Genomic DNA, 22480 nt, shown 5'->3' with positions numbered 1-22480 from the left:
GCAGCCTGAACCAGTCTAGGATGCACCATTGGCATACCCTGTGAATGTGAAAAGTCCATCACAAAAACCTCCAATTACAGGTGAGTAACCTCCATTTTCAGACACTATTCTTATTTAATATATATAGCACCATAGCGTGTAGAGGCCCCGTTTGGAATTGAGACTCCATTGTACTAGGCACTGTACAAATACAAAGTCAAAAAAAATCACTGTATCAAAAATCACCTCCCCCTGCCAATGTTCGTAGTTGTACAATCACATTTTCTATTTTAATAAAACTTTTTCTTTCACCTCTTGGTGTGTGAAAGACACATATACACTGGCACCAAAACCACAAATTAAACAAACTAGAAAATAATAAATATTTTCTCTCTAATCTCTGGGTTTATTTGTAATAATATTTGTAATAATTTTTTTAATTGACCATGTCCCAAAATTCCCTGCCCATGTTTTCATTATTTCCATCTCCTCTCAACATAAATTATCTTGTGGGGCAACTGATGTCCTATTTATAGATAATAAAATCACTCTCAGACAAGATTCCACCATCTTCTTATCTATCTAAATTTATCTTGTCTTCTTTAATCTAGGTATTAAACTCATCACTGTTATCTCACTGCTTTACAAGCAAACTAGTCTAGAACCAGTAGTTCTTTGCTGATTGGTTCTCTCAATCCCCTCTGCCCTATGAAAGAAAGGGCTGTTTTCATACTCCTTTGAGGTTTTTTAAAAACAGTTGTGGGAAAGCTATGGTGAGAAACTGGGCTCTTATTAGCTCGAATCTCTTATTTGCTCCTATTGTCAGGAACCTGAAATTTGACTCACCCTGAATTTCTGCATAAAATCAAGCTGGACAATGAGAATGCACACAGTAAGACCTCAGTAAACTTAGCAAAACCAGCCTCTTCTGGGCCCAATGTTGCACTGAAAAAACTGCTAGCATGTTATATAAACCGTGGCTGTATAAATAAAATGATGAAGGTGGTGGGGCTATTTAAGGTTAGCTATATTTTCATGTACCCAGTTAGGCAGTTTTTGTTTACCATGTTTTCTTAGTATGTCATGTATGGATAGTAATCTGGTTTAATGCTCCTGTTTTTTTATTATATTTTTGAGCAGGGGTAGGGTTTGTACAATTACAAATTGTAACTGCTGTAGATTTGTTTTTCTTTAGAGGTGCTCAGATACTACAATGATGAGCACAGGACAAGAACCTAATAGAATACAATAGAATTTTGGAATCCTATATTATTGTTCTAGAGGCAAAATCTAATCCCCTGTGTTGAAAACCTACTGCCTGGTGACTGTACCTATATGACTTCAATTACTGTGTTATCAGCCTATATTAAACAAAAGTTTTCACCTTCCTAAATGCATTATTATTCCAAGTGGTTTGAGCACTCAGTTATGACCCTGGCTCTGACACTAATAGCCTCTGTGGTTTGAGGCTTTTCTTTCCCTTTTTTCCATTTCTTTATTAACTTTTCTATTTCTTTCCTTTCATCTCCTTCTTCTATTGTCTTCTTCTCCCTCCACTTTTTCTTCCAAGTTACTACTATTCTCTCTGTATATCTACATTTTATTTATTCCATCTTTACCCCCTGCATTTCTTTTTTGAAAAAAAAAATCCTCAGTTTTATACAGACTGACAGCATCTTTTTTTCTTCTCATCTTTCCTTTCTCTCTTCATTACCCTCCACCCTTCTCTTCTCTCCCTCACTCCTATACTTTGTTATCCATTCCCTACTCCATAGCTAATTATTGAACATTGTTTCTCCATCCTTGCTCTTCTTCTCTTCAGGCACCTTCATTTCTTTCAACTCATTACTCAATTCCCCCACTGTTCTACTTCCTGGGCTCACCCATCTCTTTACTCCTTTATACCCCTTTATATGTTATCTGTCCCCTTTTTCCCTCGCCCACCCTAGAGAAAGTTCTTCCTCTCACTTTCAACTCTTCTTTCCCATCCCTTCTCGAGCCACCAGCCTTTCCTGGGCCACCTCTACAATTTCTCCCAGCCACCTCCCAGTCACTATGTAGCAGCACTGAGGAAATTAGGGCCTCCTCTCTCTCACCCCCATACTGCAGCATTGGAAAGAGACTGGCTCTATGATATAGAGCCTTCCTCTCTCTTCCAACTGCTACAATTGTCCTTCTATTGCAGTTGTCCTGCCAAGCTGCCTATAACTGTTACCAGTTGCCACAGATTTCCCTCCAATTGCCACAGGTTTCCCTTCAGCTTCTGCTATCACCAGCTTCCACGGTCACCAGTTGCCATATGTTTTCCTCCAACTGTCTTCAGCTACCACAAGTGTCTCTCCAGCAGACAGCCAGCAGCTGCCACTTGTGTTCCTCCAGCTGGCACTGTTACAGATTTCTTTCCAATTGACATTCTGTCAGCAATTCCCAGGTCCCAACAACTCACACTGCCACAGACTTCCTCCTAAATGCCATTGTCATCAACTACCATGTGTCCCTCCAACTGCCACTGGTTGCTTCCAACTGCCACTAACACCAGTGGCCATAGATGTCCTACATACTTCCACTATCACCAACTGCCACAGATTACCCTCCAACTGCCATTAACTGTCATCAGCTACCACAAGTGTTCCTTCAACTGATGCTGTCACCAACAACTGTTAGTGACCCACACAGTCACCAACTACCACTTCCTGTCACCAAATGCCACGAGTCCTTTCAACTTTGCCACCAGTTGCCACCAGTCACCAACTGCCACTTATATCCAACTTCCACTGTCTCCAACTGCTTCTGTCATCAGCTGCCACTGGTTGTCCTCCTACTGTCCCAAATGCCATACTGTCAAACTCACATCTGCCATAACTGTCCCTCCACTGTCATCTAATGCCACTATCATGGGTTTCCCTGCAACTCCTGTTAACTGACACAAACTTCCACACAGATATATTCAGTCAACACACACACTGAGAGGGAGCTTCATCCAATCTTCTGACACTTAAGGGGCCAATGGCTACACTATAGATCCCCGAGCGACATAACTTATGCCAATTTAAGAGCTGGGGAAGAGCTCTCTCCTGTCGGCTTAGAGCGGCTACACTAGAGAGCTTACAGCGGCGCAGCTGCACCGCCATAAGCTCTCTAAGGTAGCCATAGCCTTAACTAAGCCTAAGGGCATTACAAGTGCAAGCTGTCATATTTCTTTTCACTGATCTCCTATGATCTCTGTCTTTTGTCATCCAGAAGCTGTTGAGGTAATTACATAGCACAAATTTATGGCCACATTGTGCATGAGTTTATTATTGTGTGTTTCCCTTCCAGTGTGAAGCTTATGCCACTTTGTTCCATTCCTTTTTACCTTAATTATTGCCCACACATGACAATCCCTGCTCTGACAGAGAGTGATGGTCTTTTCCTCTCTATTGTTTTAAAACAGGGAGTTTAAAACTACTGTGATCGCTTTTTCTGGTACAGGATGGAAAACTGGAATCACAAGTTTCCATGAAGGCTGGAATCACAATGGCAAGAGTCTTCTCGTGTCTGCATGTTCGTGAGAAACAAAAGGAGGTGGACTGAAGAAACTGGAGGCCTATAAGCCATCATCACATTTCTACAAATATGTAAGATTGGAAATGAGGACTATTAGATCAACAGTATTGTGAAGACTGGGGACACAGACTGAAAGAGGAAATACTTGGTTCTCCAGACCTGGCTACATTTTCTCCACTATCTCATACAGAATAATGAGCCCCGCCCCCGATGCCTCTGAACTGACTTCATAATTACATTTTCATTATTTCTGCTTGCCCTATTTTTGCAGTTTTAACTTTTCCAGAGACCTCAGTTAGATGCACCTTAAATAGGAGAGTTAAATGAATTTTATCATTTAGGAAAGTTTCTAGTTGGTAGCTTTCAAGGATATAGGTATTTAAAATCAGCCTTGTTGTGCTTCAGTATAGTTATATCTTCTATTTAGAACCAGGTTATTGGAATCTAATCCAAACATCAATGGAAAGGTTTTTAATACCAGAAAACATTGATCAAAATTAAAAGCAACTTTTATTTTCAAATATGTTGTTTTTTAATTCACATATCATATTCAGGTTTTTTAATTTGTCCATTTTTACATTTAATTACAGGGCTTCATCAGTGAAAATGTAATGTGTTTGTGTGTGTGTGTGTACATGTACCCACACACACATACATGTGTATTCCAGGCTCAGAAAAGAGATGTCTGTGCTTGTCATGCTGAAAGATCTCTGCTCTCCATGCTACATCAACCATAAAGCACTGTGGTAAAGGGGGAGAACTGTTCTCCAAGCCATGGAGCACAGCACTGCAGTGCCTTGGGGAAGGGGAAGAAATCTGTACATGCCATTTAATGTGGTCCAATAGGACCTTTCCCTGTTGTAGAGCTTGTGGAGGGCAGGGGATCACATAGACCTTTGAGGGATCTGTGCACTCTATATTGTAGGTCACTCCATATTACAGGGCACTGGAGGGGGCACCACAGTCCCTGAGGGGACAGCTCCTCCTGCTGTAGGGCCCTGGGTGGGTCTCTGCTTACTGTGGCATTGAAGGGAGCATGGGGGGTCACTACAGACCTTGGCTAGGGAGGTGAGGTCCATGCTCTCTTTGTTATAGAACAGTGTTACTCAAACTTTTGTATTGGTGACCCCTTTCACACAGCAAACCTATGAGTGTAACCCCCCTCCCCCTTATAAATTAAAAACACTTTTTTTTGTATTTAACACTATTATAAATGCTGGAGGCAAAGCAGGATTTGGGAACCCCTGTTATAGAGCCCTGGAATCTTTGCCTACTGGAATCCTGAAGGACTAAGCAAGGAAGGGTCTTCCTATTGTGGCCCTGCAGCTCTTTGGGGGAGGCTTCTGTTTTGTCTCTACTGCAGAGCTCTCAGGGTCTTGTTGTGCTGTAGAACTGGAAGGGGACACTGTGGGGCCCTGGGTGGGAAGTGGCGTGCTCTGCATTCCCAGCAGCAGAGTGCACTGCTGGCATGGGGTCCACAGGGCCCAGGTACCTACAGTCCATGTTGCTATCACTGGTAATCTCATAGCGTGTCTTGTGACATCCTTAAAGATGCAGCTTCTGGAGCGATGGCAAAAGCTGAGAATTTAAATGTTCAGAAGGAAGTGTCTAGCCCAGGGACTGGCAACCTTTCAGAAGTGCTGTGCCGAATCTTCATTTATTCACTCTAATTTAAGCTTTCGCGTGCCAGTAATACATTTTAACGTTTTTAGAAGGTCTCGTTCTATAAGTCTATAATATATAACTAAACTATTGTTGTATGTAAAGTAAATAAGGCTTTTGAAATGTTTAAGAAGCTTCATTTAAAATTAAATTAAAATGCAGAACCCCCTCCCCTCCCGACCGGTGGCCAGGACCCGGGCAGTGTGAGTGCCACTGAAAACCAGCTCGCGTGCCACCTTTGGCACCCGTGCCATAGTTTGCCTACCTCTGGTCTAGCCTTTGCAGTTGTACAGACAAGCTGGAGGGTGTCACCCGGGTGTCACCTCAAAGCTTAACCACCAGAAGGCAAACAAAGAGAGCCCAAAACGTATCATCTTAAGAATCTCATGAGCTGGGGGGGCTGACTAGTAATTGTTCAATGCTTGTGGTGGCTGGGTGGGCTTCTGACCCTGCGGCCCTGGAGCACAGGAGGAGCGCGGCGGGTGGCCGCTGCAGGAGTGCAGGCTGCCAGCGGGCTCCTTCACAGCCCTACGCTTTGCCCTGCGCCGGCACCGGAGCGGGGTCAGGCGGGCGGGGGGGTCCCGGCACGCGCTCTCTGCCCCGCGGCGCAGGGGGCAGGCGCACGTGCCACCCACGGCCAGCTGGATCACGTGACTGCCGTCTGACCCTGCCTCTCCTGTCTGGTCAGTGATGGAGAGAGGCGCATGCGCAATCTCGCCCCAGCGCCCGTCACTCTCTGCCCTATATAAGGCGCAGCCGGCGGCGGCGGGGCTCCCGACTCCGCAGTGTGTGAGGGGGCGAGGCTGGGCTGGCGGTGCAGCTACCTGAGCGGCCTCTCCCCCGCGTCTAGCCAGGGCCTACGCCGCCGAGCGGAGCCACCCGCCGCTTTCTCCTCAGCCCCGCGCCAGGCCGCGCGGCCGGCCCCGGCGGAGCCATGAGCTCGGGCACCCCCTACATCGGGAGCAAAATCAGCCTCATCTCCAAGGCGCAGATCCGCTACGAGGGCATCCTCTACACCATCGACACCGAGAACTCCACCGTGGCGCTGGCCAAAGGTGAGGGGCGGCCGGGCCGGGCCGGGCATCCTCCGCACTAAGGAGGCGGCGGGGGAGGCTTCTCCCCACAGCGCAGACCGCGGGGCTGGCCCTGGGGGGGACGGGGGAGTCGGGCCTAGGCAACCGTCCCGCTGCTCGATGGAGAATTGGGTTGGGGGGGGGGGTCCTCCGACGCCTGGTACGGGGCGGGACAGCGGAGACACTCGGCGTCGGCTCGCCTGGGCTCTGCGGAACGACGTGCCCGGGCCCACTGGCGTGGAGAAGGCAGCGCTGGGGCCGGGAAACCTGCCGTGGCTGGTCACCCCCGGACTCGGGGACCGTGGGCCCCGACAGCGCCTCCCTGGCGTGGCTCCGAGGCTGCGCCCTCCCGATGTTGCCTGGAACTCGGCTTCAGTCCAGGTTCACTCTCTCCCCGTGTCTGGGATGCTCCTTCGCCCCCCACACGCCTGAACAATGAGCCGAGCCTCCTGGCGAGGGAGGTGTAAACAGGCAGCAGCTGGAGCTAAGCGGCTCTGCAGGGGTGGTCTGGCGAAAGCCCCAGGGACCTCGCATCTTGTTTCAGTCTGGGGCTGACTGACTCCAGCTCTGAAATACCAACCTGCCCAAGCTCAAGTGCGGAGGCAGACGGAGGAGCAAAGCTTTAATTACAGCCGGGGTTGGTTCATTTAGCTGTGGCCTCTTTCATGATTCAGCGTTTGATTAATTACTTCAGTGCCAGAGCTACCTCGTACAGTATAGTGAGCCTGGCTTGTAGAGCAAATGGTCAAATGCAAGCAAGTCAAATATTCACAAGAGAACTAACTGCTGGATATACTGCACCTTACTTGGAGGCTGGTGGGAATATTACAAGGCCTTTTTGGGACACCTGTTTAATTTCTCAAATATAGTGCAGTAATTCAGCTTTTTTTGTGAAGAAAATATGTGAAAGCGCTGCTAGTATCTTAAGTTCACCTGTTAGTCTTAAACTGCCCCACTTCTTTCTCTCTCAATAATTTAGTCATAAAATTCTGTTCTAACAATTGACTTGATTTTTACTGTCCTACTTCATATACTTTCTATTGGATGATAAAATAATTCTGCAGTGTTTGGATTGGGTGAATAACAGATCAGAGTGAAATGGAAGAATCTAAATTTCTATTACATTTTTGTGTAAAATAATATACAAACCCTAAATCTTGGTTCCTCATTTTAATACTTGTGATCAAGAATTGGACTAAGTTCAAACTGAATAATGCTCTGAAATAGTAATCTCTTGTGCAGTGCCATTACATCATATGTATAATTAATCCTCAGTCTGTTTACCTGAGTGTTTGACACTTGGGCTTTTCTGGTTCTCCTATCTTGCAGACTGCTTCTTCACTTTTTTGCTATCTGTCCTTGGGCATACTGATCTTGATTCTCTCCTAGTCTTTGGCTGTCTCTTATTTTCATCTGCCACCTACACAAGTGACTCCCAAACTTGCTTCTGTCTAGAATCTTAGTTCTGTTTGCCATCTCATACAGTCTCTCAAACCAGATTTCTTCCATGCTGCTTTTCTAATCATCTTGCCACTATTCTTGTATTTCCAGCCTCTTGTCTTAGTGTAAGCTTGGGTTTTCTTCGTCTCTTCCTTGTGAAGATAGAGAAAGCAACAAAATTAAAGATACATTTCACCCTCTCCTCATTTTCCTAATGGGGGGGAAGACTTTGTGCCTTCGTAATGTCTAACTTTCCTCATCATCGCTTCTTCCTCTCCAGTCTGTTGAAAATGTTACTTCTAAAATCATTGAACTCCGCCTGTTTCTCAAATTTTAATCCTTCCACTAGCAATCTCTTACTGCATCAGATTCAAGGACCTCATCTTTTCATCTTTCAATACTGGGAAGTATTCAGGGGATCCAGACAGTCATTCTTGGTCCACAAAACCTATGTGCCAAACTGTGGATAAAGAAAATCTAACTAGGATGTTTGAAACCTACTTAAAATTAGTCAGATATCTGAAATTCAAAATAATACCAAATATTGAGATGTAGCTGATCGGGATTGACCTCCACATAGGCATACATGTGTCTAAAGCTATGTACTTCATCACATCCTTTACAAAGCCTGAGTAACAGATTGTATGTAAGGAAGCTAGGAGAAGAGAATGGAATTCAGTTGGATCCCAACATGGCTGTCTGTCAGCTGAAACAGCAGGGCTATGGCTGCTTGCTCCTTTAAGCAGAAGTCCTTGCATCCATATATACACAAATGCAATTTTTTTACCCATGTCTTATCTACACTGCTGATTCAGAGCCTCCTTTGTAATGAGTGGGATACAGCAGTCTCCTCTGTAGCCTTTGTTTTCCACCTAGCACTCACTACTTCAGAGCTTAAGTGGAGTGCCTTTCACAGGACCTCTGTACTAGAAGAATGTCTTCATATGTATTAAATTAGTAGGGAAAAATACATGCTGTTTGCCTTAGAAATAAAGCTATAAGTCTTATAATATTTTGGATGTTGGTCACTTTTTTAATTTGGTGCACTGCCTGCAGCATATTGCCATCTGTGTTGTAACTTAATTTCTTTACTGGCAGATTCATATTCCATTATTAAAATGCTACTTTATAGGTTTTTCAAATCAAATTTTGCTTTTTTGCTAAGACTAAGATTTCTTAAATTACAGGATTTATGTCAAGTGCTTTCTGATGCCTGACCACAATAATAATGCTGCAGTCATACTTAGACCCATGCCATTGTAACAGAAGTGTAGCTCATAAATAAGACCTTGATTTGTTTGGAGAAGTAGAGAAGCATTTTGAATTCTAGACAGAATCTCTCAAATTGCAGATAGCTAGCAATGTCCATTTAAAAGACTTGCAATAACAGACTGCTGTCCAATGTCCTAGGTGGCCTAACATTTTAGAACAGTAAGATCTCAGCAGCACAGTAATAATCATGTCAGCAGGAACTAATCCAAACATCTATAGAAACTCCTTTCCCATCCCCTTATCGTTTTGGTACATATACACCTCTACCCCAATATAACACGACCTGATATAACACAAATTCAGATATAATGTGGTAAAGCAGCGCTTGGGGGGGGGGGGGGAGGCTGAGCACTCCGGACCAAAGCAAGCTCAATATAATGAGGTTTCACCTACAACGCGGTAAGATATTTTTGGCTCCCAAGGACAGCGTTATATTGAGGTAGAGGTATACTTTCAATTTTCTCTAAAATTGACATTTCTTTTGTAGTGTGCCTGGAGGTCACCACATTTAGGCTATTTCAGACCAAGGGAGAACCAAGCTATAGAGTTCTGCGGCTATCATAGAACACCCTGCCAGCTGCTACCTCTCTGAGGGGATCCAGCTTGGGTAGCCCTTGCTGACTGCCAATATGGCAGTATGGCATGGGGAGAGGCAGTCCCTCAAATATCCTGGTCTCAGGCCATTTAGGCTTTTACATATCAAAACGTGTTAAACTCCACCTGGAGAATGATGGGCAGCCTTTGCAGGTCGCAGAGCACCCCTAGCTTGTGGTGTTGAGGTAGCTTAAAAGGCTTTTGCAGACTCAGCAGTGCTGGAACAGAGAGGAGCATTAATCAGTTACTAGTGTCCTAGTCCTGGTCCAAGGATGTGGCACATCATGTAGTGCTCTGCATTGACCTGTAAGGAGAATGACACTAGTCCTGCTCAAATATGAGCAACATCTTAGTCTGAGCTTCAAGAAACTGGAAATCCAGAAGTCCATTCAGTGCAACTTTGCAGTTTAGTGATAGCTCAGTGTTTGCAAAATGTAGTTGAGCTGTGTTTGAGTTCTGTGCTTAAGATGTAAGGCAGGCAGTATATGTATTAATCATGAAACCAGTGGCATTCACCTCTGGGAGTGGAGAGAGGTGAATAATGTGTATTAACTTGTGCTTTACCTGTACCTGCCACACTTTCATGAAAAATTTAAATATAATGTCATGGTTTGAACTCTAAAGCTTTAAATGGAGTGGGACTAGAGCTGGATGAAATTTTTTTGGTGATTAACTTATTCTGTGAAAAACAATTTTGGATTGACCAGAAGTATTTGTGAATTTGTGCTGAGTTCATCAAATAGTTTTGACCATGTAATTTAAAAAAAAAAAACCTCCATCTTGATAATGTCAAAACAAAATGTTTTGTTTCAACTATACATGCCTTTTTTGGGGGGAAGGGCATTTTTTGCCAAAAGCAAAGGAAAATTAGCTTAACAAAATACTTGTAGGGGTAGGAGGAGAGATGTTAACTTGTCTTCCACATTACAGGCCAGTGGCCTTGCCACTGGGCTATGACAGATTCTGATATGAGGCTTTCTCAGTCTCTTGTGTAGCAGCTCTTCACTTTTTTACTAAACAAACTAGTCATTGGAGCAGGAACTAGAACTTGAATATCTCACATTCTAGGGGAGGGCATTAACCACCAGACGAGTCATCCTCGCTTTTTCCCCTATTCCAGTGACAATTGTAAGAGCAGCCCAGGTGAGTACCCAAACCACTGGACTAAAGGTTATAAAGGAGCTGCTGCTCATAGGTGTTATGTGAACCTAGTTCTCCTTTGCTTTTGACAGATTGCCCAAATTGTGGCTGGGGATCAAGCAGATGTTTTTGACTCTTTGGAAAGATTCAGCAAATGAGAATGTTTGGCCTCAAACTATTTTTTAATTTTTTTGGCATTGCCAGTGAACAAAAAAGTCCATTATTTACTCAGCTGTAGTTGGGACCTTGCTGCCTGAGACAGCCCCTCTTCTTGTGCTATTCTGCCACAGTTGTGGTTGGAGGAACTCAAGCTGGATTCCCCAGTTTAAGAGGCTGACAGTAGAGCAGTCTCGGGTAAGGGAGCGGTGGCGGCGGTGCATGTTAGAAACAGGCTTCATCAATGCAAAATAGCGCAAGTCATTGACTTTTTAAGAATCACCTGTTTACATGGACTACTGCTGAGGTGGGCTTTGGAAAAATCAGATGTGTGTGGGGGGTCAGGAGTTGTTCGTTCTAACTGTGACCTGACTTCTGGGGGGTGGGGGTTGTTTGTATATGTATGTTAAATATAGCAGCGATCCTTAGAGCCTTGAGTACATGCCCTTTGCTGTGGCATAAAGCTAAACTTCACCTGAAACTATATAGTGCTGGAGAAACAAGTTGCAGTACTAATAGAGGCTAATATCTACTACTTTCTCTCTTAAATGCTGAAGTGCGGTCATTTGGTACTGAAGACCGTCCCACAGACAGACCTGCTCCTCCAAGAGAAGAGATTTATGAATACATAATTTTCCGGGGAAGTGACATCAAAGACATTACTGTATGTGAACCTCCTAAAGCTCAACATACTCTGCCTCAGGATCCTGCCATTGTCCAAGTAAGAATTTCAATTTGAAATGGTGGTAGACTATTTTGAGGCAAAATACTAGCAATTCCAAGCTTGACCTAAACCACAAGTCTTTGGGTTAAAAGGCGGTGTTAAAAAACTAAAGGTCAGTGTAAATGTTTCCAAGAACTTTAATCATTCAAGTGGAAACACTGGTTTTCAACCCAATACTTCCTTCAGTCTTTGTGGCCAAAGTATTGCAGCATTGAAAACCTGGTAAGCAGTCCAGATTTTAATTGACCCAGGTGAAATCTCTGTGTAAGTTCTTTACATATTTTCATAAATTTCATTTTAAACAGTCTTGTTACTTTTAATACCTTAAAAGCACTAAATCCCCAACTGTGAGGATAGTGGAGAAACAGGAAATTACAAGAGTTCAGAAACTGTCAGTGAAAATGTACTTACACTATTCTCTTGTTATGCAGTCTTCACTGGGCTCTGCCTCTACATCATCCTTCCAGCCACATGTGCCTTATAGTCCATTTAGAGGCATGCAACACTACAGCCAGCTTGCTGCCAGCTCTTTACTTAGCCAGCAATATGCAGCTTCATTAGGTTTAGGTGAGTAAAAGCTTGAAGATGTGCTCTTTGAAATTGTACCCCGTCTTTAAGGCATGGTTTCACAACGGTTTGTGCCCTAGTGTTATTAATAACTACATTTTCTGAATTGATTGACTGTATCTTCTGTCAGCAGTTAAAACAACCAGCCTTATGAAATGAGGCTTAATTGTAAAAAGTGTTAAAGTAAGAAATTTGTCTGTATAGACACTAAGAACAGTAAATGAGTCTAATAGCATCTGTTTGAAAGTACTATACATATAAGCTTACCCATTTGGTTATTGGCTCAATGAGGACATAGTCTGTTTCTAGTTTAAGATGCCCTGCATATTCTGCACGCTGATAAAGAAAATTCTCAGTACCATAGGAAAGGACTCCAAATATGTAGCATCTCAATACTATTCTAGGTAACTTCTTGTATCTCTTTCCAAGCCCTCAGTGTCTCAACTACCTTGCCTTATTTGTGTACCTTTTTTGCTTTCTCTTCTCCCCTCTGTCTCTTTAGAGAAACTGGTAAGCCCTCCAACATCAGCAGCTGCTTCCAGCCCTAGCTCTTCTCCGTCTCCACAACCTGTTTCAGAGCCTGACATGTCTTCCGAGCCACATCAGCTCTCTTCCAAGGGTAACAGCAGTTTGAGGACTCCAAATATTTGGAAGAACCTGCATGGTGTTTGCAGAACATTCTATTCTGCTTGTTAACCCTCTCAAAATGACAGTACTTATGTGTAACTATAGCAAAACTGATACATCGTTCGTAGTTCTTGCTTTGTTTCTGACCATTTGTTAGAGCTCTGGCTTACTGCTCCTCTAGAAGAATTGATTGGGGGGCTGGGGAAGGAGAACAAGTACAGGATAGTGGTTAGTCTTCGTAGGGAAGGCTGGCTGCAGAAGATGTTTGCTTGTTGGGACATAACAATAGATATTTATTGCCAGCTTACAGAATAGCATGAAATGGACCTTTCCTTTCTGTAGAGGAAGGAATGATGCTTAGAGCCCTGCAAATCCATGGATATCTGCTTTATATCTGTGGATATCCACAGATCATTTTTGTGGATCAGATGCAGATACAAATTTTGCTTCTGGTTAGGGCTATAATGATACCCCAGAACTTAGTAACTGCTTTAGCTAGGTCCTTAAAGAAATACTTGAGCCTTCTCCCATTTGTTATTGGAGAGCAATTTTTGAATGCATTCCACACTTGACATGGGCCACTGTAAATAGCTCTCTGCTTCAGTAGGTGTTGCATGAATGCAGTATTCATGCTTTACTGATTGACCCTTTTGTTTGACAATCTGCATTCATGGAAACTATCATATCTGAACAAAGACATGACAGTTGGTTGATCTTAAATTTTATGCACTACAGTGAATCCAGTTCAAAAGTAGGTTCAAGGGAAAACTAGATTGAAGAGCTTTTCAGTGTTTTCAAGGCAAATAGTGTGGGTACAATCCACGTGTGCAGGTAGCTGTCATGAATCTGTTTATAATCCACACTTAAAAAAATGCTTGGGTCAAGTTGGAAAGCAAACGTGTGTAGCTTCCCCCCCTCTTTTTGGCCCATATCTATCTCTCTCTGTACCACATCAAAGATCAAACTAAAGTATGCTTCAAAATGATGCTTGCTGATAGTAACTACTGGGAAGGCTTAATATCTAGACATACTCTAAGGGTGGTATTTCTGGTTTATTCGTGTGAAAGTGTGTACTAGATTAGTATGTGGCACAATAGAGAATTCTAGAAATAGAATGCAGATTCAGGATGCACTAAAATAAGCAATGGCTTGGCTTGTGTAATGGTGTAATGCATTTCTTGATCTTAAACTGAACCAGTTGCATGGAAGCAAATATCTGTCCTCACTTATGCAAAACTACCTAACATTCTGTTCATCAAATTTTATGTTCATATAAAGAATTAAGTGTGAGATGTCTCAAAGTACCAAACATTAACTTCTTTGCAACCATAGGGAATGAATATTTGTCTGAACGTTTATTTTAACTTTCTAATATGGCTTGTTATACTTCACACCATTGAGATAAGTGCCTAACTGTCATAGTGTAAAAAAAGTCTTGAAACAACCAACCTCCTGGACTTTTAAGGTTGAAATGTTACCCTCTAACTCCTGTACTGTGTGCTTTAATATCTAGGAAACATTGAGACGGGACTAGTTTCAACTTGTTTCTGGGTTTTCTTGGTGGTTTTTTAACAGTACCAAACTACTTGATGTAGTGTCCTTATGGAAGGACTTCCAAATGCATATAAACGTGACTTGTACTTGATGGACCCTAACTACTAGAGCCGTTAAAATAAATGTTTAATGGCTCTAGTAGTTATGGTCCAATAGATCTGACACTGATGCCACATTAATCTGGTTCTGCATATCAAAAAGCTGTGTACAGTAAGACTAAGCTATTGATGCAGTAAAGATTATGCACACAGACACTCACAACTGCTTTGAAAATGAAGTACTTTCAAGAAAAGTCTGAAGCAAGCATCTTTTAGCTAAAAAAATATATTTATTCTGTAAAATCATACACAAACAAGAATACCTAATGAAGAGAAATAGGAATTTGTATATTTTGGAAGCTTATTGTATATATAATGTCTTCATTTGATATGCCTAACTTTGTCCTTACCAATTTGCTCCTTTATAGTAATAGTTAACTTGCATTCTTCAAGGGTAAAATTGTTTACTTGATTTATGGACCTGAGCTCATGGGCCAAAAACTTGTATGCCAACACTTACTCAAATGTGTAGTGAGACGCATACCAAACCCCCATAGCAGAATAATGGAAGTGCCTAGGAGGTTCTGCGCAGGTATTGAAATCTGTTTTGATCATGGAGGTAGTTGGGGTTCATGAGCACTGTTGATGTAATTCTTTCATGCAGTACTTCCTGGAATGCAACTAAAAAACTAGCTATTGTAATCACCCCCTTTGTTTTTCCAGGTACTGGCTTCCCATTGGTTCACCCAGTACGCAAAAGCCCCATGGTGGAGCAGGCTGTTCAGACTGGTCCAGTTGATAACATGAATCAAAAAAAGCCACCCCCAGCAAAAGTAGTTTCCGGGATCCAACGCAACGGAAGGCAGATTCCACAAAGTAGTAAGACAAATGGTATTACCAAAGTCTTGTTTTCAAATGGTATTTGGTAGAGCTTCCTTCAGAAAAATGTTGAAGTAACTTAGAACAGTCCTTAAGCCTGCTGGATAAGTTAGTGTACCTTAGAAGTTGAAAGTTAACTTTATAACCCAAGCATATAAGAATAAAGAGTCTTCCTTTCCCTGTTTCTTTGCTGTAGATACAGTTCAGCCACCACCTGTGCAAACTCAAGGCCAGGTGAATGATGAAAACAGAAGACCTCAAAGGAGAAGATCGGGTAGGCTAACTTGACCTTAAATATGCAAACTGCCTTATAGAACTCCAATTCTCTGCTCCATATAATTGAGAATACTGGCTAACATAAGATGCTTATGAGCAGCACCATGTTAATAGTAAAAAAAATAAAATAAAGAGGGTACATTCATGGGACAAAACAGCCAAAAGAGCATTCAGGCATGCAGAAGTAATGTTTCCTTAGCTCCAGAGGTTCCTCTGCAAGAACCTTGCAGAGCCATAGAGAACATACCAGGGGAGAATTGCTTTGTTGCGTCTCCCCTGAAACTCCGGTATACTCATGTAAACTTGTTATCAATTGTTGCTGTCTTTACACAGGCTACCCCTCATACTGTGTAAGAATCTTCAAAAGGGATTTGAGGTAGCAATAACCAGCCAGACCATGTTATTACAACTCGTCTAAGTTGTCTTCCTCATGTATTGTAGAGAACCATGTTAACTGGCTCTAGCCTTGTGTGAGTTTCCTGAAATCTGTACATATCCCAATGTGTGTGGGTTTATGGGGTGAAATTCCTTCACATTCCTTGGAAAATTTAAGTTTCATTCCCCGCCCCAACTGCTTGGCATTATCTTTATAGTAGTTGAATGCAACACTGTCAGGGAAAGTTGGCTGTAGTAATCTAACTTAACAGTTAGACTTAACTGCCAAGAATGTTTTCCAAAAAGTTAAAGTATTGCTCTAATGTGTTTCTACAGTGAAGTTCAGATGTCTCTTTCAAAGAGGTGTGGCATAATCACAGGACTGGAAGCCAGAAACTCCTGAGTTCTAATCCTGGTTTTCTCTGGCCTTGACCAAGTCATTTAACCTTCCTACGCGTTACCAAGTGTTTAAACTCTCCTGCTTTCAGGAAACAGGAGAACCAGAAACCGTTCTAGAGGACAAAATAGACCAGCCACTGTGAAGGAAAACACAATAAAGTTTGAAGGTGACTTTGATTTTGAAAGTGCAAATGCACAGTTCAACCGAGAGGAACTTGATAAAGAATTCAAGAAGAAACTGAACTTTAAAGGTTTGTGTCTTTTATTAAATGTAAGTGGCTTTATTAATTTTAAGGATGGTGTATAGACCAGACCACCTCTTGCTCTGAGAAATTACGTGATTGATTAAAATAGGGAAGAATCTCAGATCTAGTTTGAGGGAGCAAGAAATTGATGGCTCTTCAGTATACGCAGCAAGGAAGTGTGTAATTAATCTTCTATCTTCAGATGACAAAGCTGAGGCAGGTGAAGAAAAGAGTGATCCTGGAGTAGCAACTCAGAATGATGGCAATGCAGATGAAGACCTCCTTGGACCCAATTGCTATTATGATAAATCAAAGTCATTCTTTGACAACATCTCTTCAGAACTAAAATCCAGGTAATTATCTTTTTGAAGCTCAGTCTGTCTTACACCCCTTAGTGCTGGCAGTATATTAGAGAGGTTCTATGCTAGGCAATGCCTAGCCATTTATACGAACACAGATAAATGAAACACTGCATCTTGAAAGGCTTCTTCTATTCTGAAGTTTTGAATGATCAATAACTAGGTTTTTGGAAGGCCTGTGGCCCTAGAATTTGACAGCTCACTCGATATCACTATTTGTAAGTTTAGTAGTATCTGATTTTAGAACAAATTGCAGTCTTGGGGGGTGTTTCTTTTTTTTGGGGGGGGGAGGGGTGGGATTCACTTGACAAACTCAGATGTGAACAAGTGCTTAAGGTTATGCTTTTGGCATATCAGATTGAACACAAGACATCCAAATGGTGAACTATTGGAATATCATAAACTACAATATCTTTTAGACATTCTAGAAACTGTTTTAAAATATCCTTAAACTTCTTTACCCAATTTTTTCCACTTAGTCTTTACCATTTGTCCTCCAAGCCGGAATCCGTTCCATTAAGATTATGGAGAGTTGCTTGCTGTTCTTCCATGCACAAGTGCTGCAGTGTTTGTAGGGGAAAGTCTAATGGAAGCATGGAACAACTTGGATTTAGAATTTCATAAAGATAATTGCTTAATTTAAGGATTTCATTTAAAACATTGGCTCTAAACTATGTGTCCTTTAAATGTCTGTTTAATATTTTAAAACCCAAGAGAACTTTTTTGAATCCCCTGATCACCTATCCATTCCTGTCTCCTTACCAGACAGATGGTGGCTAGATTGCCCTTAACTTGTTTCTGAAGTTCTAAACCCCCCTCCTCTCCCATTACTGTATGCTGCACTTCCTTGGCTAACAGTTGCATTTTTATCCTTCTAAGTCACTAATTGCACTCTTTTTCTTCCTATATAAATTGTGCAAAGTAATCAATGTACACCTTTATCTATCGAGGGGAGGGGGAAAGGTGTACAGTAGAGCTCTGTTGTAGAAGTCAGACCTCTTATGCTTTAATCCAGGCTCTGCTGTTGAATTTGTGTGGGTCTTAGGCAACTCACTTCATCGGTTTCCTTGCACACTCGTTTCCCCTATTTTAGACTGTAAGCTCTTGAGTCCAGGAACTGTTTTTGTACAGCAGCTTGCACAAAAGCCCTGATCTTGGTTGATTCTAGGGGCTGCTGTAATTCTGAATCTTTAAACAATGAGACTTTGCACTCAAGCCCAACTTCGATAGTCTCATTTGTTGACAGTGGAACTAGGAAATATAATTCTTCCATACAGTTATTATAAGTAATATAGTGATATGCAGTTGCCCTTTGTGTGGGGAAGGAGGAATCTAGTGCTTTCTAGTTACTAAAGCTAGTCTAAAACAGGAACTCCTTTCCTGGTTGTCATGATTGAAACTTGGTGGAACTTAATTGCTCTGAAGGTACCAATAGCATTTCAGGAAAACAGGTGGCAGGTACTGCAGCACTATTGAAACTGCTGTTCAGTCCCTTTAAGGCACTTGTGGTTCCTGCTTCCAGTTAGGGTGAAATGGTAACTAACAAGATATTAAGGGACAGCTCAACAGTCATATGTGACAAGTCCAAGGCAGTAAGGGTGCAGAGAAAGCAGGGTGCAGCATATCAGTCTTTCTAGATCTCTGTAAAACAAATGATTTCTTCACTCCTGCACAAGTGGGACAGACTTTCCCAAAAACTATCTTCTGAATAATGGTCATGCTTGACTCAAGCCTGACTGCAGTCTTGTTCAGTTCCAGGCGTACAACATGGGCTGAAGAAAGGAAGCTTAATACAGAGACATTTGGCGTGTCTGGCAGGTTTCTTCGTGGACGTAGCTTTCGTGGTGGATTTCGAGGTGGAAGGGGTAGTGGAGCAGCACGGCGAAACCAAACAACTCACAGAGCTGGTACTGGAAGAGTGTAATGGAGGCAAGTTTTGTAGCAAATGCTGTGTCTAAATAGCTGTTCAATTTTTACCTTGGCTGCTAGTTTTGCAAGCAGACCAGAGGTGATTCCTTATGGATTCACCTTTCATCCTCTCCTCATATTGGGTGGTATGAGGATAGAGCAGCCTTAATGTCATTGTTGTGCCACTCATGGTTATTCTTTGCTGGGCTTGACATTCTGACCAAGTCTGAATAAAAGTGGCCTTTGCCTTCCTCTCAAGATAATAGAATGCAAAACTTTGAGGTTGCATTTGTGATTTAGTTGAGCAAGTGTAGCTTGACCAGGGGAACGAATCTCAGATTGGTGTTTCTGTGGGCATGGATGGGAAAGGATGGGATTGGTCTCCTTTATTTGATGCCTAATACTCTTTCTCTGCAGGCTCTAAATTCCTCTGCCATGAAGATGAAAATTATGTATATAGGATGAAACAAACTGCTGTACCAATGTGGGCTAAGAAGTCCTTGTTTACTGTCTGAAAGTCAATGACAGAAGTTCATGTACTACTGCTTGTATTTTGGGCTTCAGCTTAATTTGAACCAGCATCTGAGAGCTGGAATATTTTTGGAAGCGGGAATGTGTTCAGGGTTATCTTCTTGGAGTCTTTTTTTTTTTTTCTCCCCCCCCCAAAGTGCAGGCAACTTAAAATATGGTTCTTCTTTCTGGGACTCTATAAAGTTACTGTCATTGAAACAAAGTAAAACTCCCTTTCTGTACCCTGAAGATCATCATGCTATTTTAACTTTATTTAAAACAGAACCAAAGCTCACTGGAAGTAAACCAGCTAACTTTGTTCTGAGCAACCAAATGTACCCTTTGCTGCTGCTGCTGATCTCTCATTAAGGCAGCATAACTTCAGTAGCACGTGGTGTCTGGAAATACAGATTTCTGCTGCTGAAGGGGTTGTGTATAGTGTGACTTGGGAATACTGGGTGGCTGCTGATCATGTGATAGTGTAAAAGTGTACAGTTGTTTGCAGGTCCACTAATCTTTCAGGGGTACTGCATGATTCCATGCAATGGCACAAAATCAGTCACTTGGGGCTGTCTCTGAAGTCCTGTTTGGAGGAAAAAGCCCAAAGCCTCTAACTAGCCCGGTTCTATGTAGGGAAGAGTGCTATGTTGTATTTCCTCACTCATAAAACAGTGCTAGAACAGCAAGTGATCTCCTACATGCGGTGTGAAATACTCCATGAAATGTTCTTGCAGTAGCTTACCTGTAAACTAAGCAAGAATAAAGATGGAGAAACCTCTCAAAAGGAGCAATTTGAGAGATGGCTTATGACTTATTGCCCCTAACAGTACCAGACTGTGTGAACCGTAGACACTGCAAACAGCTTTATGTACACTTATAGGCTCTGTGATGGAACACTATAGAATGTTGCTTTCCCTAAACTAAAAGGGTGGCCCATGTAATGAAGCTTATCAGATGGGTGGTAATTTTTCTCTAACCCCCCCAACTGTACATAGTTCTTTTGTTAGAGGTGTGGGGCAAATTGGGAGGAGGGGTTATAAACTTGTTTGCATGAATAAGTGGGTTAAGCTTAGTTATTAGGCATGTGTTCCTTTCATGGTTGATGGGAAATTTTTGTTGAAAAAGCACTTTGATAACTGAACCCATTACATAGCCAGAATTTTAATTTATGCATTGACTAAGTTACTGTAAAAGCTTGGCTTTCTTTTTGTTAGGACTTCAGTAAGAATTAGAACACAGCTGCCCCATTGCTATGGAGAAATGTAAATTGTAATAAATAAACATGTACATGTTTAACACGTCTCCCATTTTTGTTCCTGTAAATGGCTAATGCTTGTTTGCAGGAGTGTTACTCAGTGGCTTAATAGCTGAAACCTCTCATTTCAAATAAGCCAGAGACCTAGTATCTAATGAAGGATGGGCTTGGTGTTAATCACAGCCAGAAATGTCTAACTTTTATTTGTAAGAAAAAACTCGACCAATCTGTACTTCCTCCACAGCTTCATACTTCAGTTCCTTCATTTTGGATGGCTGCTTCGCTTGCTTCAGTGGGAATGAAGATTTCAGCACTCGTTTTCTCCTGGGAGAAACAACTAGCAGCAGCAGCTGAACTTATTTTCTGTACTGGATCAAATATTACTGTTAACATACAAATCTAAGATCTCTCCTTTGCATTTTCCTGTGAGCTTAGCCTGAAGTGTTCAGCTATCATGTTTATTATTTATCTTTATGCAAATACCCTGGAGTGGGAACCTCATGCCAGATTGAATTCCTTTGATTAAAAAGGAAGGAGAAGTAGCAGCTAAGCTTAGCTATGAATGTCCTGGACTGGCTTATGCTAAACTTATTTCTTAGCACTAAACTCCATCGGCTCAAAAGAGGGAATCTACATGTCAGTCCTATTCTAATTTAAATCTTTCACCTTGTGGTTGGACTAGTGTTATTATTTAACATATAACATCTGCTAGTGTTGTGTACTATAGCATATGGATTATTTTACTTACTTGCTCATTGCACTCTATGCACTTAAAGCAAAACCCTCTTCTGGGGCATATCTAAATGCATAACTTTTACATGTCAGGCAGCTGGCCCTAGCTTTCTTGCATTTTGTATTAGAAAGTGGGCTAGATGACTTCACCATTACACCTCTAGAATTAAAACCATTTTTGAGGTTGGGGGGGGTTTGTACCTTTCTAAAATTACGGAATTCTACTAACTGCAGCTGTCTCACTTAAGGATCTGAATGTATGCATTTGACTAGATTTCATCCCCTACCCTTCTCCAGTCAAGCCAGCTGTCACTAAGCAACACCATGCTAATAATGCCACTAGCTACTACCATCCTTCATATCACTTAAGGCACAGTGCTAGTACAGCTTCTCCAACCCCCACAGGTTGTCCTCTCTTCCACAGCTAACATACAGAACTTACACTGTATGTATTTCAGGAGCATTGCTTCACTAGCTATCTTTAGCCCCTTCACTGGGAGTAGCTAAACTCATAATAGTCCCAAAGCAGTATGTATGTTAAAACCAAACTTTAAAAAAAAAAAAAAAAGCTGAAGCGTGTTGGGAATCCTTTCTAAGCTTCAGGAGGATTCGAGACTGCTTAAAAGCATAAGCTAGCAGCTCTGTTGCTTATTAATTGTACGTGGTACTGGTCTAGATAATCCTGAGCATGTGTCACCATGTGCTGAGTAACTGTAGGTTCCTTAATGCTATGTTCCCATGGCTCTGAGTCCTGACAGTAGGAGTTAGTCCACAAGCATTAAAGTCCCCACCCTGGCTTCCACCAGCCTAGTTATTCCTTGCAGAGTGACCAGCAGCTCTTCTGGTCCCAAGTCTTCCTAATCCTTCACTACCAGGCACTCAGACTTTTCCTCTCTGGCTCATCACCCTCAAAGGTGTGAAAACAACCCCCTGTTACCAGTTCACTTTGGGGGACATACTCCATGGAGTTTCCCCAGTAGAGCATCTAATAGAAAAATCACAGCTTCAAAGATGAAATACTAAGGAAAAGCAAACACATGCAACTTGCACCAAAACTAAACTGTAATGGCCCATCACTTGTCTTCTCCTGTGTAGGGCCATGCATGGTTACTTGTGCCTAAGTTTGCATAAACACCTCCCTGCTGCAAGATGTATTTGAAATTGTAATAC

The 22480-nt window shown here is 42.2% G+C and overlaps 2 protein-coding genes across 6 annotated transcripts in view; one reads left to right on the top strand and one right to left on the bottom strand.

The window, feature by feature from the left end:
* The window catches only part of TAF4 (TATA-box binding protein associated factor 4), an 87644-nt gene extending 85040 nt beyond the window's left edge, over positions 1–2604 (bottom strand). For 2 of the 3 annotated variants that reach the window (XM_044986251.1, XM_044986250.1), the window contains exon 1: positions 2195–2604. The gene's annotated coding sequence lies outside the window, so the exon portion shown is untranslated. The remainder of the gene's footprint in view (positions 1–2194) is intronic. The other variant, XM_044986249.1, reaches the window with a different exon arrangement.
* A 3331-nt stretch (positions 2605–5935) lies between these two features.
* LSM14B (LSM family member 14B) lies at positions 5936–20619 on the top strand. 3 transcript variants are annotated; one of them, XM_044986018.1, is made up of 10 exons: positions 5936–6242; positions 11420–11583; positions 12018–12153; positions 12656–12772; positions 15096–15251; positions 15448–15525; positions 16391–16552; positions 16749–16899; positions 18658–18834; positions 19231–20619. In XM_044986018.1, the coding sequence occupies exons 1-9, from the start codon at positions 6122–6124 to the stop codon at positions 18827–18829; spliced, it is 1257 nt and encodes a 418-aa protein (XP_044841953.1). In that variant the 5' UTR covers positions 5936–6121; the 3' UTR covers positions 18830–18834; positions 19231–20619. The 3 variants fall into 3 exon arrangements, with proteins under 3 accessions (XP_044841953.1, XP_044841952.1, XP_044841954.1); XM_044986017.1 differs by having other exon boundaries at positions 5947–6242; positions 15096–15263; XM_044986019.1 differs by lacking the exon at positions 12656–12772 and having other exon boundaries at positions 5952–6242; positions 15096–15263.
* The last annotated feature ends 1861 nt before the right edge of the window (positions 20620–22480 follow it).

This window comes from Mauremys mutica, chromosome 13 (assembly GCF_020497125.1).
Source record: "Mauremys mutica isolate MM-2020 ecotype Southern chromosome 13, ASM2049712v1, whole genome shotgun sequence".
Taxonomy (NCBI): Eukaryota; Metazoa; Chordata; order Testudines; family Geoemydidae; genus Mauremys; species Mauremys mutica.
The sequence above is the reverse complement of the archived record's forward strand: the minus strand, read 5'-3'. Positions and strand labels throughout refer to the sequence as shown.